The sequence below is a fragment of the Apium graveolens genome, chromosome 4, assembly GCF_009905375.1.
Source record: "Apium graveolens cultivar Ventura chromosome 4, ASM990537v1, whole genome shotgun sequence".
NCBI classification, from domain to species: domain Eukaryota; kingdom Viridiplantae; phylum Streptophyta; class Magnoliopsida; order Apiales; family Apiaceae; genus Apium; species Apium graveolens.
In genome coordinates, this window is record NC_133650.1 from 105,976,899 (window position 1) to 105,993,377 (window position 16,479).

Genomic DNA, 16,479 nt, shown 5'->3' on the forward strand with positions numbered 1-16,479 from the left:
ACACCAGGACTTGGCCCAGAATGCTTTATGCTGCCCCATATCGCTATCATCTTCTCCTCGAACTTCTTACCATTAACATCGACATTCTTTCCAACGTAAGTGCTACCATCAACCGGCAGACGTCGAGCTTGCATGCAGCTGCATAGCAAGGTGAAGCTCAAGAACACAACTATAGTCATATTTAGGAATTGCTGCTGCTTTCGTTGTTTACAACATGCCATATCACAAAAATGATGATCGACAAGTAAAAATGATGATCGACAAGTTCACTGAGAATTTGACTATGCTTTGCGAGAAATGGAGTAAAAACTATCGATTCTACGAAGAGAAGGGAGACAAGATTATAAGGTGTGGTAAACATGATGAAGCTGGTGTACTTTATAGTAGTAGGCTAGGAAACCAAAGTTGTTGGTAAAACTTGTTGAGTTTGCTTATATTGACTAGCTAGTATAGCTATCTTAATCATTATGAAGGACTTGAAATTTGCATTCAAGATGCTGCACAGTCTAAACACGCAAGGATTCAGGAAAATTGCATACATTTGTTGATAAATTACATATTGGAGTGGTTGAAACACATGCGTGAATCTGTTGCAGCCTTTGGAGTGCCAATTTTGAACAGTTGGTTCCATAGTAAAATAACTTATCAGTATTACAAACAAACAAAGGAAACTTGTATTATTTCAAACTTGTTAGTCATCCTCGTGCTTATTGCAATTTCTATATCTACTTGTAAGCGTGATACTTCACTTTTGTACATAGGTTCAACATGGACTCAGAATTTTCAATCACCTAGGTAGTTATCACACGGAATGTGAGATGTAAACTGTAATAGATTCTCTGCATTCTGGTATTTAGTAATATCATAACACAACTCAAAGCCTGTTATCATGGAACGGATACAGCGGAGGATCGAAAGAGTAAAGGTTGTGGTACCCTAAAAATGTGAACAAAAAAACATTTTGGCAATGATAAATTGTAGTAACAAATTATAATGCAATTTTGGCAAGAGTTTGATTGAAACTTGGGACCATGTGATAAAAATCATTCTTTGTAACACAGGGATCCGAAACTTATAATATGTCACAAAGGTGACACACGTGAAAGGGACTAGATGACCAAATCAAAGAGACAAAACAATTATTTCGTGAAAAGTATAGTTCTGGTGATGAAATATGCAATTATGCAACTGCACGACTACACAGGCCACCCATGCAGCATTGCAGCTAATTCAGCTACGGGGAAGGATAGATGGTAAGGAGAAAGATACAGAAAGCATTAATACTCACTACACAATTCAAGTTTCTATGCAGTAGCAGAGTAGGACTAGAAAGTAATATTGGCAAGCACATTAATAAAATCTAATTTAAATCACTCCCTGCAGTTAAATACATCAGTAGTTAAAGTCTTTAAAGAAGCAGCAAAGACTGTAAAGTACAGATAAAATGAGAAAGAGAATAGCATGCTATATAGAATTGTCGAAGAATGAACATATCAGTCGCACAACATCTGGGAAAGGTAAAATGTCAAGAGGATGCAGTCTCATAAGGGCAGTAAACTAGTGATCGAGTTAAATTATTCTTTTTTCTTAATTAATTACCCTTCAAGATTTTTTATTTTGGATAACATGATGTATCAAATATAAACACCTAGGCTTAGTTCTATGTTACTCCGGCTAAGCCGAAATCAGCCAGCATTGATACATGTTCAAGCATTGGACCCGATGAAATTTGAAAAAATTGCATGTTCTTGGGCCAAAATGCAGTTTTAATTGTCGATGCTCATTTCACGTCCATGTGCCAAGTCTCCGATATGGGTACTCGAGGGAAAATAAAAAATTTCTAGCTGCCAATCTCATGAGTCATGTCTATGTCCATGACTCAGAGGTAAAGTTAAGATTTACTACATAACAGGCAAGAACCCTTATGGCCTGAGGGGCCAACCTCATCCATTAGGATATGGGTAGCCCTGGATGAGGCCCTAAAGTTACGAAATCCAGTGTTCAACAGTGCCTGTTTAACACTGAAGGGCAAAGGAGGGTGTCCGGCGATAAAATGCTAACAAGCACAAAATTTCGTTTTACCAGCATTACAATACTTAAAAGTAAATGTTCACATATAAAGAACACTTGTATTTTTAATCTCCTCGATAATTAGAAGATGAGAACTTTGGGTAACTCAGACTATGCCAGGACTAACAGGAAGTTTATGGTTATATCAAGAACAAAAGTGCCGCAGCAGAGTTCTTCGTTCAGATTACTCTCTAAACTATGAATTCATTTAGGCTCTAAAAGACGTAAACGTGGACGCACATTGATTTCTTATTGTGCTTGCACAGGATGAGGCATATCCCACATTTCTTGAACTGCTGGATTTTGCTTTGTAACAACATCTGTGTTCCAGTTAATTTCAAGCCGCTGCTGCTTTCTTAGAATTGCTATTGTGTTCGGTGCAACCCCTTAAAACAGAAAAAGCTAAAATTTGTCCAAACATAATTCTAGGGGCCATCATTAAGGGTAGTATAATATAAGTAAGAGCAGCCAATAATTCATTTACAGATTCTTCAAATGGATTTTTTCCCACAAGGCAAACAAGAAGACTTTAATGGATGAAATTTCTAGTTAAATAGAATAGGGCTAAATTAATCAAAAGCACCCATATGAGGCATGTACTCTGAGATTCAATGAACTTTCGATAGGCCCTCACAAAATTTCTGCTAGAACCAGTAGTGCCAATAGAATGAAGCTTTAAAGCTCGAAAAGTTCAATAATCGATCAAAAGAAGGAAAAAAAAATCTATACAGTATTCAGTTACCTTAAGTTCTATCAATCCAAGGAAGGTCTGCATCAGAAGATAAAGAATAATTCACTTGATTTTCTGAAGAACTCGCAAACTTTCCTTTCTTAGACCAGAGCCAGATCTTCGAAGTAGAGTAGCTATCGATCTTAGTCCCTATACTGATCTTCTTTCCTTCGTCGTCACCATCAACCGAAAATTTCTCACTGTGAAGCACCAACAAACGACCATCCCTCTCGTTGTTCAGAGCCACCTCAAAAGTAATATCATCAACCACATATTGATACGAACCCATTGAGTAGCACCTTCTTGCATCCAAATTACTGCTACTAGTCTCCTCTCCTGCCTCGTCACCCCCATGATTCAACTTCCTAAATTTACCAAGCCTGACAGGTAAAAGCCCCTTATCAATGAAACTTTCGTCCATTACAATATTTTCTGATTGGAAGATGCCTCATTTTCTCGAATACCATGAAACTCCTCTTCTCTTGGATCATCAAAATCAAACATCGGGTTTTCTATTGGAAAGCCAGGACAAAATAGAGCGCCTCTACAAAGAGGACATGACGAGTTTGATAGTAGCCATGTATCTATACAGCCAAGGTGAAAAGCATGACTGCAAGTGGGAAGCAACCTTAACTTATCATTCTCACTAAATTCACACAAACAAACAGCACAATCAAACGGTTGTTTAAGACCCTTAATTTCCTTGTACACGAAAACAGGCAAAGCATCAATAAAAGCTTGGTCCAAACCAGAGTCATGTAGATGAAACAATTGCTGTAGCTGCCTCTGAAGAGCATCAGAGCTGGAAATCTCCGGGTATCTACCCGACTGAGAAGCCCGTAGAAGATGGTTGTTTCGTGAGAAATCGAACAAGCAAGTGGAGTAGTCCAGAAATGAAAAAAAGAACAGCTAAAACAACAATGATTATAAGGACAGAAGGGCTAATTTTACTACCAGAAGAAGAGGATTTCAAATGAGTAGTAGTACTAGCACCACCACTATAAGGAGATTCAATTGAAGAAGAAAGAGGAGGAGGGTATGTAAAGATTCCATCTTTCTGCTTAAACTGATATTCAATCCAAGAAATCTTGACATGGGCATGCTCAAAAACCCATCTTTTTTGTTTTTTAAACTCTGACATAGAACAGCTTCAGTGGGCACACTCAGAATCTAATCTATAGAGTTATCAAATAATCTTTATAGTTCATCTTGCATTCTTGAAAGATCCCTATATAAAACTGCAAGATCATTACTTTTTCACTCATATGTAAAGGAGGGGGGGGGGGAAGCAATATACAAACACTGAGCTAGCTGCTTTATTACAAATGTGGAAGATGAAATTAGAGGTACCTTGATAACTGAGAAGTCAGCATTGATGAATTCTTGGAAGAAGGTCTTGATAGGGACCTAATGTTGCAGTAGCAGCAGCAAAACCCTAACACTTGATGACCTCTCTTTAAAGAGAGGAATCATATTATATTACGACCTTTAAAAATTGACAAAACACACACTCTCTCTCTGTTCTTGATATAATAGTATTAAGTGTATACAAATCAAGGTAGTCAAGAATAGGATGTATACAATATTTGTATGTGGAAGGCCGGAAGAAACGTAGAAGCCAACTAAGGGGCACTTTTCGCTACAAAAATTGTCCCCTATTATATTTCATGTTCCCAAAATGACAAAGAAAGTATCATGTCCGGGCATCGTCCACGCGCCTACACACGTTCAAAGCAATGTCTGTACATGTAACCGTAGCACTTAGAATCATCATCAATATCTTTATTATATATATAACCTCAAAAACTTAATTATTTATCTATTTTTCTCAAGCTCCTCAATTTTAATTTAATAAAATTAAATTTCCTTTTATACATTCAAATTAATAGGGAAGATAATAAATATTTAGAAGTCAATTCTGTTTCGAATTTATTTATTCAAATTATTTCAAATTAATGGGGAAAATAATAAATATTATTAATCAATCTTGTACTTGTATTAAGGAGAAGATGGTGGCACCACATTTTATTTTCTAATTTTCTCAATTTTTTGAGTTAATAAATATTAAAAATTATAATTATCATATATTCTCCTAAATATATTATCAACTTCGTAAAATTCTCCTAAAATTTCTACAAAATCTTATATTAAAAATTTTGAAATCAACTTTCCATCATAATATTTTTCTAAAACTTCCCCTTGCCATTTAAAACAACTTAATATATTAATATTCTCCTAAATTTCTTCTTAAATATCATTTCTTCTCTTTTTTCCAAAATCAACTTAATATATTATATTTTCCTAAAAATTTTCTTTTATTTTTTTACCCTACTAAATACTATAAGGACAAGTATCTATAAATATATTTTCTCAAAATTTTTTAAAATCGTTATATCATCGTATTATATACTTATGCAAATGAGAAGACGAGGGTGGTGAGGTGGTGACTCTAATATCGTTTTGTTATGGATAAAAAACTAAGGTTATTATTTGCTGTATTTATTACTAAGATTCGGGAGCTCAAGGCCTTTAATGGCTGCTCTCGTGTTTCGTAGCTCAACTCTGCCTTTACGAGATGCCTACGTATCTCTGTGAATTAGAGAATCAAGCCAAAAAACGTAGTTCTGATTTGTGGGGCGAGACCCCTTATATAGATGTTGAGAGTCCTTGAATTGGACTTGGTATAGGAGACTTGGTGGGCAAGTCTCATAATTAGAATGGACTTTGAAGTCCTAGATAGTAGGAAACTGATTCCTTATCCTTTTAGGTCCCCTTGAGGCCAATCTACAAGGATTTATATCCCCACTAGGACTTATCTTAATAGCTGTTTTCTCCTTTATTTATTAATTACGAAATTAATAAATAATCAGGGTTTTTGGGTCTTCTTTGTTCCATCAGGCCTGATCAATGTGTTGACCTTCTTGGTCTGAATGTCATACATCTTCTTATTGGGCCTAGCAGCCCACACCTTGCAATATTTATTTATACAATCAGGATTTATTTATCCCTATCATTTGCCCCCAACGTTTGGGAAACATTGATTAGGTTTCGCAAAAGTTAAGTCTATTCATTCTCTTACAGAGTTTCGTTTTTGTGTAAAGCGTGGAGCGACCTACACATTTACAACGATTTTTCCTTTATTTCTGGATTTTTCCCTAATTTTCTGGGATTTGTCCCTAATTTTCTGGATTTTCCCTTATTTTCTGGGATTTATCCTAATTTTCTGGGATTTATCCTTAATTTCTGGATTTTCCCTAATTTTCTGGGATTTATCCTAATTTTCTGGGATTTATCCTAATTTCTGGTTTTCCCTAATTTTCTGGGATTTATCCCTAATTTCTGGATTTTCCCTAATTTTCTGGGATTTATCCTAATTTTCTGGGATTTATCCTTAATTTCTGGATTTTCCCTAATTTTCTGGGATTTATCCTAATTTTCTGGGATTTATCCTAATTTCTGGATTTTCCCTAATTTTCTGCCTTAAAATCGATCAGGATGTATAAAAAATCGATCAGGATGTATACAAAATCGATCAGGATTCCTGACCGATTTCGATCAGGATCCTGATCGAATTAGCTCAGGAACTTACATTCTGGTCGACAGGATTCCTGATCGATTTCGATCAGGACTCTGATCGAATTGGCCTTCAAAGTGACACCCTAGTCGACTGATACATGGGCTTAATCGACCAGGATTCCTGATCGATTTCGATCAGGATTCTGATCGAATTAAGTGGCTTTCTACCATTCTGATCGAATAGAATATCGATCAGGACTCTCTTCTGTGTCGATCAGGACTCGATCGATCTTAGGGGATTTCTTCCCTCCTGTTCGAATGAGATATCGATCAGGATCCTTTTTGCGTCGATCAGGACTCTGATCGAACTTAGGGGATTTCTTCCTCCTGTTCGAATGAGATATCGATCAGGACTCTTCTGCGTCGATCAGGACTCTGATCGAACTTAGGGGATTTCTTCCCTCTGTTCGAATGAGATATCGATCAGGACTCTCTTCTGCGTCGATCAGGACTCTGATCGAACCAATTTAAAATTCTGGTCGATTTTTGACCTTTCAAATTCCACAGGAGTTTCTAGATTATTCCTGATATTTCTGGTTGATGGGCTTTTAGGTTGGGCCTGGCTAAATGGGCCTAGAAACGCCTCGTATCCGAGCTTTTCGCCTATATAAGTGTAGTGTGAAGTGAGAATCCTCATTTCACCTCACTTCTCATTTTCTCTCATAAACCTCTCTAGAGTTCTCTCCCTTTGAGAAGGCGATTTCCGGCGACCTCAGCCACCGCAGCTCCACCTTTCTCAGGTTTTTCTGGGTTTCAAGCCTTCAACCGAAGCATATCAATGGCGGATCGTGACTTGGCTCGTTTGCAGAAGATGAATGTCTCTAAGAGAGGTACAAACATTCAAATTCAATCTCCATATACTTCCCTACTTGATATGATTAACTCGAGGGGTGATGAATATCCCTCTCTATCTGAGTTAGATTCGTATAATCATGGTAACACCTTTCATGAGTTAGATGGTAGGATAGAGTCTATGAACACCCTGTACAGACTTCCACCCCACCTTAGGATTACTCCAGCCGCCCCTGGGGATAGGACTTGTAATTGGGAGGGGGATACTTTGTTTATCTATCGAGGAGCCCTGACCGCGGGTCTCAGGTTCCCATTCCATGAATTTATTCCTCGCTTACTTGCAGATGTACAAATTAACCCTTGTCAACTCCCTCCTAACGCTTGGAGGAACATTATCTGTTTTATGGTCCTTTGTCTTAGAAACAATTTTCCTCTTTCCGTAGCTGTCTTTAGGAAAGTTTTCCAATTCTATAATAGCGCCATGAGTCAACCAGGTTGGGTTTTAATTCGTCAACGGCCCAAAATCCCTCATATCTTCGATAGTAATTCCATAGTTGAGAATAACCCTAAATGGAGGGACGAGTTTGTGAGGCTGACCTGGGGGGGGTGATTGGGCCACACTCTTCCGTAGGCCCTTTTGCAAAGTGTCAGATGGGAGTCCAGGTAGCATCAGATTATCTGATGAGGAGGAGGTGGCCTACCTTAATTTCGGATGATGGGAAAACAGACACCTGGACCCTTTTAGAGGAGTTTTCCTTGAAGAAAGTTGGTCTCTCTCAGGCCAGTGATAAGGGTAAATTTATAACTGGATAACCATTTTTCCTTCCCTTTAATTGTAACATTTTATCTCCTGCAATTTAATATTCTTTCTATCTTTCTTTTCAGCTTGCGAGGCCATCAATAATGTCAACAGGCCCAAGGAAGGGGAGTCAGGCCGCCAGAAGAGGGCCAAGCTAAACAAGGACCCCAGGAGCAAACCTGACGGTCCTTCTTTTCTTAAGCCCCACGTCCCGGTGGTCGAGTTGGGGGACGATGTGGATCCTCCACTTAAGGCACATTCCTTCAGGCCTAACTGGGGCTTCAGGAGGAGCGATACGGTGGTTGGATCCACCAAACATGCTAAGGATTGGTCGTACCATTCCATCACTCCCCATGACTTTACTGACATTGTTACGGGGAGTGATATCGAGACTATTGAGCTTCTGGGTTCTCAAGCCCAAGCTGCGGTAACTTTTTTCTCTTTTTCTTTGAATCCCAACTTCTCGTATTTCAACGAACTTGTGCTAACTCATACATATTTCTTTGCAGAGTAATACCTACTTCCAGGCGGCCCTCCACCAGGCTAGGTCCTGGAAGGGTAACTCAGATGGGTTTGAGAAGGAGATGAAGAAATGGGAAGAGAGAGCCAAGGTCCTGGAGAAGAAGCTGGACACGAAGAAAGAGGAGCTGGCTAAGGCTCATTCCGAGCTGGTGAAACTTAGGAGCGATAAGGATAAGCTCATTGATGACTACATGGATTCTGACAAGTTTAAGAATCTCATGGAGATTCATGATGAGGGTCTTTATTCCCTACAGTTTACTCAGGGATGGGATGCGGCCGTAAAGGCGGTTTCTGAGAAGCACCCGGGCTTAGTCGACCCTAAGGACTTTATAAGTCCCGAGCAGGCTGAGTCGGAGGACAGCATAGACGCCCTCTTCAACTCCCCTCAGCCAGATGATCGCATCTTGGATCCTAACACTGCTTCTCCTCCCGCTTCTCCTGCGAAGGATGCTGAAGGCGCTGATAAGGAGCAAGAGAATGAAGGCTCCCGCATGGAGGAGTAGTTTTTCTATTCTGTAATTTTATCCTTAACTTATGTCTGGACTTTTGTTTGTATTAAAACTTATTACCCTCGGGGCTATTTTATATGCTACTTTCCTTATTTGCATTCTCTCCTTTATTTTTCCGATACTTTAATATTCAAACTTGGCTTAATGGGCCACACAAGTATTATCACAACTCAAACATCCATAGGTTGAAATAATTTCGAACTCTTCAATTTCAAGTCTGGTTTTCCAAAACCTTACATAATATGGGTTCGACCCTGATAATCTAAAAAATAAAAATCCTATGCAAACAAAGCTTCAAGGTGCTTTTAAACCTACTTGTCACAATGACAAGTGAGAATCGTACTTCGACCATCTTACACGTAGTAAACCTTCAGTTTTGTGCGTGCCAGGTTCTCGGGACTTCAAAACCATCCGTAGTCTCCAGCTTGTAGGTTCCTCTACCCTGAACGCTCTTGACTTTGTACGGCCCTTCCCAATTTGGGGCAAGTTTCCCTTTCTGTCCTACCCAGAAGCTTCTATCTTCCTCAAGACTAGGTCACCTTGTTTAAAGAACCTTTCTTTAACCCTTAAGTTGTAGTAGAATGAAGCTTTTTCTGATATTCTACTATCTTTGCATGTGCTTTATCTCGCACTTCATCGATTAAATCCAGGGCTAACCTCTGCCCTTCCTCATTTTCTTCTGCATTGAAAGCCTGAATCCTTGGAGAGGAATGTGATATCTCTACTGGAACTACTGCTTCTGCCCCATATGCCAACATGAAGGGAGTTGCTCCTGTCGTGACTCTACAGGTAGTCCTGTAGGCCCATAATATTGGAAGTATTTCATCCACCCAATTATTTCTTGACTTCTCGATCCTCTTCTTTAGTCCATCCAGGATTATCCGATTTGCTACCTCTGCTTGCCCATTGGCTTGCGGGTGAGCCACAGAGGTGAATCGTAACTCAATTTCATTTTCTTCACAATACTTCTTGAATTCCTCATTGTTGAATTGTGTTCCATTGTCAGTGACGAGGATACGGGGAATTCCATATCGGCACATAATGTTTTCCCACAGGAATTGTGCAACCTGCTTAGTTGTGATTTTGGCCAAGGGTTTGGCTTCGATCCACTTGGTGAAATAATCAATGGCTACAATCAGAAACTTCCTTTGTGCCGTGGCCATAGGAAAAGGCCCTAGAATATCCATCCCCCACATAGCAAAGGGAATAGGCGAGTTGATAGAGGTCAGCATCTCGGGGGGTTGTCTAACAACTGGTGCATGCTTCTGACAGCGATCACACTTCTTCACATATTCTTTGGCAGCCATCATTTCTGGCCAATAGAAGCCTAAACGGGTTATCTTATGAGCCAAGGCCCTGCCCCCCAAGTGTTGCCCACAAATACCTTCATGCACTTCCTCAAGAGCCAAGCGTGCCTCGTCGGGCCTGAGACACCTCAAGTAAGGAACCACGAAAGATCTCTTATACAGAATTCCATCTATCAAGGAGTACCTTAGTGCTCGAATAGTTAACTTCCGTGCCTCAGTTGCATCGCTTGGCAACCAACCGGTCTGAATGTGAGCCTTGATGGGATCAATCCATGACGTCCCCAAGCCTATGGGAGCCACAAGCTTAACATCTATGCTTCGTGTCTTCAAAACACGGAAGTACACACTTCTGAACTTTCTTCAATCTCAGATGAAGCAAACTTTGATAGCGCATCTGCTTTAGCATTTTCTTCCCTTGGAATGTGTTCAACATGGCATTCATTAAATTGGGTCATCACATCCCTTACTAGGCGAACATACTTAGCCATTGTATCATCCCTTGCCTCAAATTCTCCCTTTACCTGGATATGATCAGCTTCGAGTTTCTGGACTTTCAGTTCCTCCTTAACCAACACCGCGCTCAAGGCGCTCTCTGAAACAGCCAAGTACAAGAATAAAACTTCACTCAGAACTGGCTTGGCCAACAACGGGGCCTGGCCCATATACTTCTTTAACTCTTCAAATGCCTTCTGATTTTCCTCACTCCATACAAAGTCTTTAATGTTCTTTAGTGACTTGAAAAATGACAAGCATTATCTCCTGACTTGGAGATGAATCGTCCTAGCGCAGCAACCCTTCCTGTGAGCTTCTGAACATCCTTAATAGTTTTGGTGGTTCCTATCCAGGATCGCCTTTATTTTATCGGGGTTAGCCTCAATTCCTCTTTGAGACCATCAATCCCAAGATTTTCTAGATCCTACTCCGAAAGCACACTTCGTAGGATCAACATCATCTTGTGTACCTTAGGACCTCAAAAGCTTCCCTCAAATGGGTTATATGATCAGTCTTTACTAGACTCTTGACTAGCATGTCATCAACATAGACTTCCATAGTCTTTCCAATAAGATCCTTAAAAATTTTATTCACCAACCTTTGATAGGTGGCTCCTGCATCTTGAGACCAAACGCCATAACAAGATAACAATAAACACCAAAGTCAGTGATAAATGATACCTTTGGAAGGTCATCCTTATGCATTTTGATCTGGTTGTATCCGCTAAATCCATCCATAAAACTCAGCATCTCATGTCCAGCAGTGGCATCAATCAAAGTATCAATTCTAGGCAGCGGAAAACAGTCTTTGGGACATGCATCATTCAGATCAGTGAAGTCTATACACATCCTCCACTTTCCATTAGCCTTCTTTACCATTACAGGGTTCGCTAACCACTCCGGAAATTGAATCTCCTCAATGAAACCAGCCTCTAAGAGCTTTTCTACTTCCTGTTTTATAGCCTCTTGTCTTTCCGGGGCAAAATTTCTTATCTTTTGTTTCACTGTCTTCCGGCTTGGATCCACATTTAGCTTGTGAGTAATTAACTCCGGGTCTATGCCTGGCATATCAGCTGCTGACCATGCAAACACATCACTATTTTCTTGCAAAAATTTCACTAACTTCCCTCTAAGGGGCTCCTCTAATGTGGCTCCAATGAAAGTCATCCTCTCAGGATTCTCGGGGTCTAAAGGAACCGAAACCAATTCTTCTGCTGGCCTTCCCCTATTCTCATCATTTTCTCGAACATCCATATCTTCAATAGGAAGAACCTGCCCCCCGACTCCATCTGCCCTCAAAGAGGCCACATAACAGCTTCTAGCCATTTTTTGATCTCCTCTCTCTTCTCCAATCCCGTTTCGGGTGGGAAACTTCATGACTGAATGGTAGGAAGAGGGGACTGCCTTGAAGGCATGTATCCCTATTCTCCCCATGATAGATTTATAAGTTGAACTAGCCTTTACTACCACGAAATCCAGCATCTGCGTTGCTTGCCTTGGTTCCGTACCTATGGTGGTCGGCAATTTGATTATCCCTTCCACAGGACATTCTACTCCAGCAAATCCATATATCGGCATGTCGGTTGGTGTCAACTGGGAGTCGTTATACCCCATTCTTAGAAAGGTGTCGTGGAGCAAGATATCCACAGAAGCACCATTATCCACAAGGACCCTCTTAACTGGGCTATTTCCTATTATCGGTGTTATGACCAGCGGGTCGTCATGGGGAAACTTCACACCCTCTAGGTCGGAATCATCAAAAGCCAATGTTACTTCTGTCCTGGCCCTCTTCGGGGCTCCTCCAACAATATGCATAACCTCCCTAGTATTTGCCTTTCTGGAATTTTTGGACAATCCAGCAGCAGTTGGACCTCCAAAGATCGTGTTTATCACAGGTCCTCGAGGGCGTCGCGGTCCTCCAAAAATTACATTTATAACCGGCCCTCTAGGTTGGGGATTCCGCCCCTGATCATCTTGGTCCCTCCTACGATCTTCAAAGTTCTTCCTTCCATTATTATTTTTGTCCCCTCCATCTCCAGTATACTTGTTCAATCTTCCTTTTCGAATCAAAAACTCAATTTCATCTTTCAATTGCCTACACTCATCGGTGTCATGGCCAACATCTTTGTGAAACCTGCAATACTTGCCCTTATCTAGCTTGGCGGGATCATCCTTCAAGGGCTTAGGCCAGCGAATATCTCTGTCTTTCTCAATCTCCATCAAAATCTGACTTCTAGGAGCATTCAGCTTAGCGTATTCAGTGAACTTTTGCCCAGGTCCTCCCCTCTTGGGGGTTGAATCAGGGTTTTGTTCGGTTCTAGGATATTTGTCCTTTACAATATATTCTAAATCAGTTTTCCGCTTCTTGCCTCCAGTGGGCTCATTACTTACTACGGTCTTCCTCATACTTTCTTCAACCTTGATATACTTCCCTGCCCTCTCTTGGAGCTGCAACATGCTTTCAGGGGGACGTTTGGCCAAGGACATCTTAAAAAACTCGTCCCTAGTTCCTTGTTGCAGTGCTATCATGGCTACCTTATCATCAAGGTCCAGGACTTTTAAAGCCTCCTTTGTGAAACGATTCAGGTAATCTCTCAAGGATTCCTTAGCTCCCTGCACAAGACTCATAAGAGATGCTGAACTTTTCTCATGGACTCTTCCACTGATGAATTGCTTAATAAAAGCCTGACTTAATTCTCTGAACGATCCAATAAAATTTGGGGGCAGGCGACTGTACCATCTTTGAGCCATACCCGACAGGGTTTGAGGGAAGGCCCAACACTTTATAGCGTCATTCACGGGTTGCAGCAGCAGTGCATTAGAGAATGTCCTGACATGGTTAGCGGGGTCTCTGGTGCCATCATAGGCTTTGATAGTGGGCATCTTGAATTTCCTTAAGATATGGGCATTCATTATTTCTTCTGTGAAGGGTGGAGTTGGATCATCAGGGTCTCCAAGGGGAAGGAGATTGCTTGCATCAGTTCTTGGAAAGACAACCCTTCTTCGTACTGGACCATCCAGGTCTATGACAGGAGGAGGATTTCTCCCCCTAGGAGGCATCTGGGGTCTGGTGGCCTGGTGAGCTTCCAAGTCATGCCTCAGCCTTTGGATCTCAGCCTCATGAGCCCTTATCCTTTCCTGCACTTCCTGGGGATTCGCCCCTTGGGTGCTTCGAGGGCGTTGCCTTCCATCGGCCATCGGCTCCTTGCCTGGACGTCTCCTTCTTGGGGCCACTTCATCATCCGAAGATTCGGAATCTCTCTCAGTGTAAGGACCAGAAAATTCCCGATCCTCGGGGATAGGAGCCAAACCTCATATATAAGGGGGTGATTGCCCCCGTGCTTCACTTCACCCAGCATATCCACTTCCTCCAACCTCGGGGTAAAGGGGCATCCCATAAGGGGGGTTAGTGGTAACAACAGTTGAATATTCATACCCGACGGGTCGAGAATTCACAGGTATATGTACTTGTTGAACTTGAGGATTCGTACCTTGAATAGTCGGGGGAGTCGTCCCTTGTGGCTGAGATTGAGTTGCCCCTATCTGGGTTTCCGCTTGAGTAGATGCATAAGTTGAGTGGGGAGGAATCTCCACGGTTGACGAAATCACCTGAGTTGTCCCTGATGGTGTTCCCTCCTCCAGAGCGCTAGTTGTTCTCCGTGTTCTCGCCATGGTTGTTGTTCGTTTTCCCACAGACGGCGCCAAATGTTATGGATAAAAAACTAAGGTTATTATTTGCTGTATTTATTACTAAGATTCGGGAGCTCAAGGCCCTTAATGGCTGCTCTCGTGTATCGTAGCTTAATTCTGCCTTTACGAGATGCCTACGTATCTCTGTGAATTAGAGAATCAAGCCAAAAAATATAGTTCTGATTTGTGGGGTGAGGCCCCTTATATAGATGTTGGGAGTTCTTGAATTGGACTTGGTATAGGAGACTTGGTGGGCAAGTCTCATAATTAGAATGGACTTTGGAGTCCTAGATAGTAGGAAACTGATTCCTTATCCTTTTAGGTCCTCTTGAGGCTAATCTATAAGGATTTATATCCTTATCGGGACTCTTCTCAATAGCTGATTTTTCCCTTATTAATTAATTACGAAATTAATTAATAATCAGGGCTTTTGGGCCTTCTTTATTCCATCAGGCCTGGCCTTCTTTATTCCATCAGGCCTGATCTGGTCCATCAGGCTTAACCTTTCTGGTCTGAGTATCATATATCTTTTTATTGGGCCTAGCAGCCCACACCTTGCAGTATTTAATTATACTATCATAATTTATTTATCCCTATCAATTAGGGAACATGATGTAAATGGTACCATTGAGCTTATTTTCTTCCAACAAAAAAATAATTAGCTGAAATTTTTACTAAACCTTTGGATGAAGCAACTTTCACTAGACTTGTAAGTGAAATTGTTATGTTAAATTCTTCATCCTAAAGGCAAGAACTCAGCTATTGTGTAGCAGCAGATTAATTTCTGATAAATCAAAATTAATTTAATTTAATTGGAAATTAACATAAATATGATTTATAAATATTTCAAAATTCTCTGTATATTTATTTTTCAAATTTTAAAATTTAACTAGTAATTTTTCAAATTCTGAGAAAAACTGTCAAACTGTAAATTTACATTTTTAATATGTAAAATTAATATAAGACAAAACTGAAAGAGAACAAAAGTATATAGAGAACTGAGTTCTCGATAAGTCTAAATGACTTCTCGATAAGTCATTTTGAGACTTCACGATGGAGTTCTCGATAAGTCTATTTCATGACTTCTCGAAGGACTTCTCTACAAGCTTCATTATGACTTTTCGATAAGTGTTGTAGAGATCTCGACATATGGTTATACATGGAGTTCTCTACAAGTGTAAAGTTTAGACTTCTCGATAACTTAGAACTGAAATAATTTAATTCAATAAATTATTTTAGTAAAATGCCTTTGATATAAAATCATTCTAATTTTATATTGATTTATTCAATATAAATTGGAATAATTCAGTCCAATTAGGACAAACTGGGTATTTATTCTACATCTCGATAAGTCACTATCTAGTTCTCGATAAGAATTCGGATAGTGACATCTCGAAATGAGTTTCCTAATTCACGTGACTTCTCGATAAACAAATATCAACCATTTATTCCCACTTCTCGACAAGTCACATCTCTAGCCTATAAATACTCAGACATATCAACATAATCCCTCTTTACGTTTTTGAGATCATAATTGACCTAGCTTTTGCAAATCTTCACTGTTTTCTCCTGTTTCAAACTCTTTCTTTCTCAAATAAATTATCCATTCAAATTTAAGCACTTACAATGGATGCAAACAATGTTAGAGCTGTTATCCTAAAGGATGGTATCAATTATTTGGCTTTTGCAGTTGCAAATGAAGCTCCTGACAGTTTCAAATACTTTATCAAGTTTTTGTCTAAATCTTATCTTGCAGGAGCTTTAACTGCTAACCATGTTCTCTACCTGGACGTGCTCAATGAATTTTGGAACTTAGCTGTGGTGAACACTGTTGTGCATGAAAACTAGGCAGTTTCCTTGGTTGTGAATTGCTCAATTCAGGGAAGACAAGTGGAGGTTGATGCCAATGATGTCAACAAAGATTTGGGCATTCCTACAGATGTAATGGTGGAGGTACCTACAACACAAGAGCTGGTTGATTTTATGGATTTCA

At 40.2% G+C, this 16,479-nt stretch overlaps 1 protein-coding gene across 1 annotated transcript; it reads right to left on the reverse strand.

Moving 5' to 3' along the window:
• Positions 1 to 2,192: 2,192 nt before the first annotated feature.
• Positions 2,193 to 4,002, reverse strand: LOC141716847 (RING-H2 finger protein ATL46-like). Its single transcript, XM_074519023.1, is given in 3 exon segments — positions 2,193 to 3,229; positions 3,232 to 3,638; positions 3,640 to 4,002. Coding segments are annotated over 3 exon segments (1,125 nt in total). The 5' UTR covers positions 3,942 to 4,002; the 3' UTR covers positions 2,193 to 2,813.
• Positions 4,003 to 16,479: the final 12,477 nt, after the last annotated feature.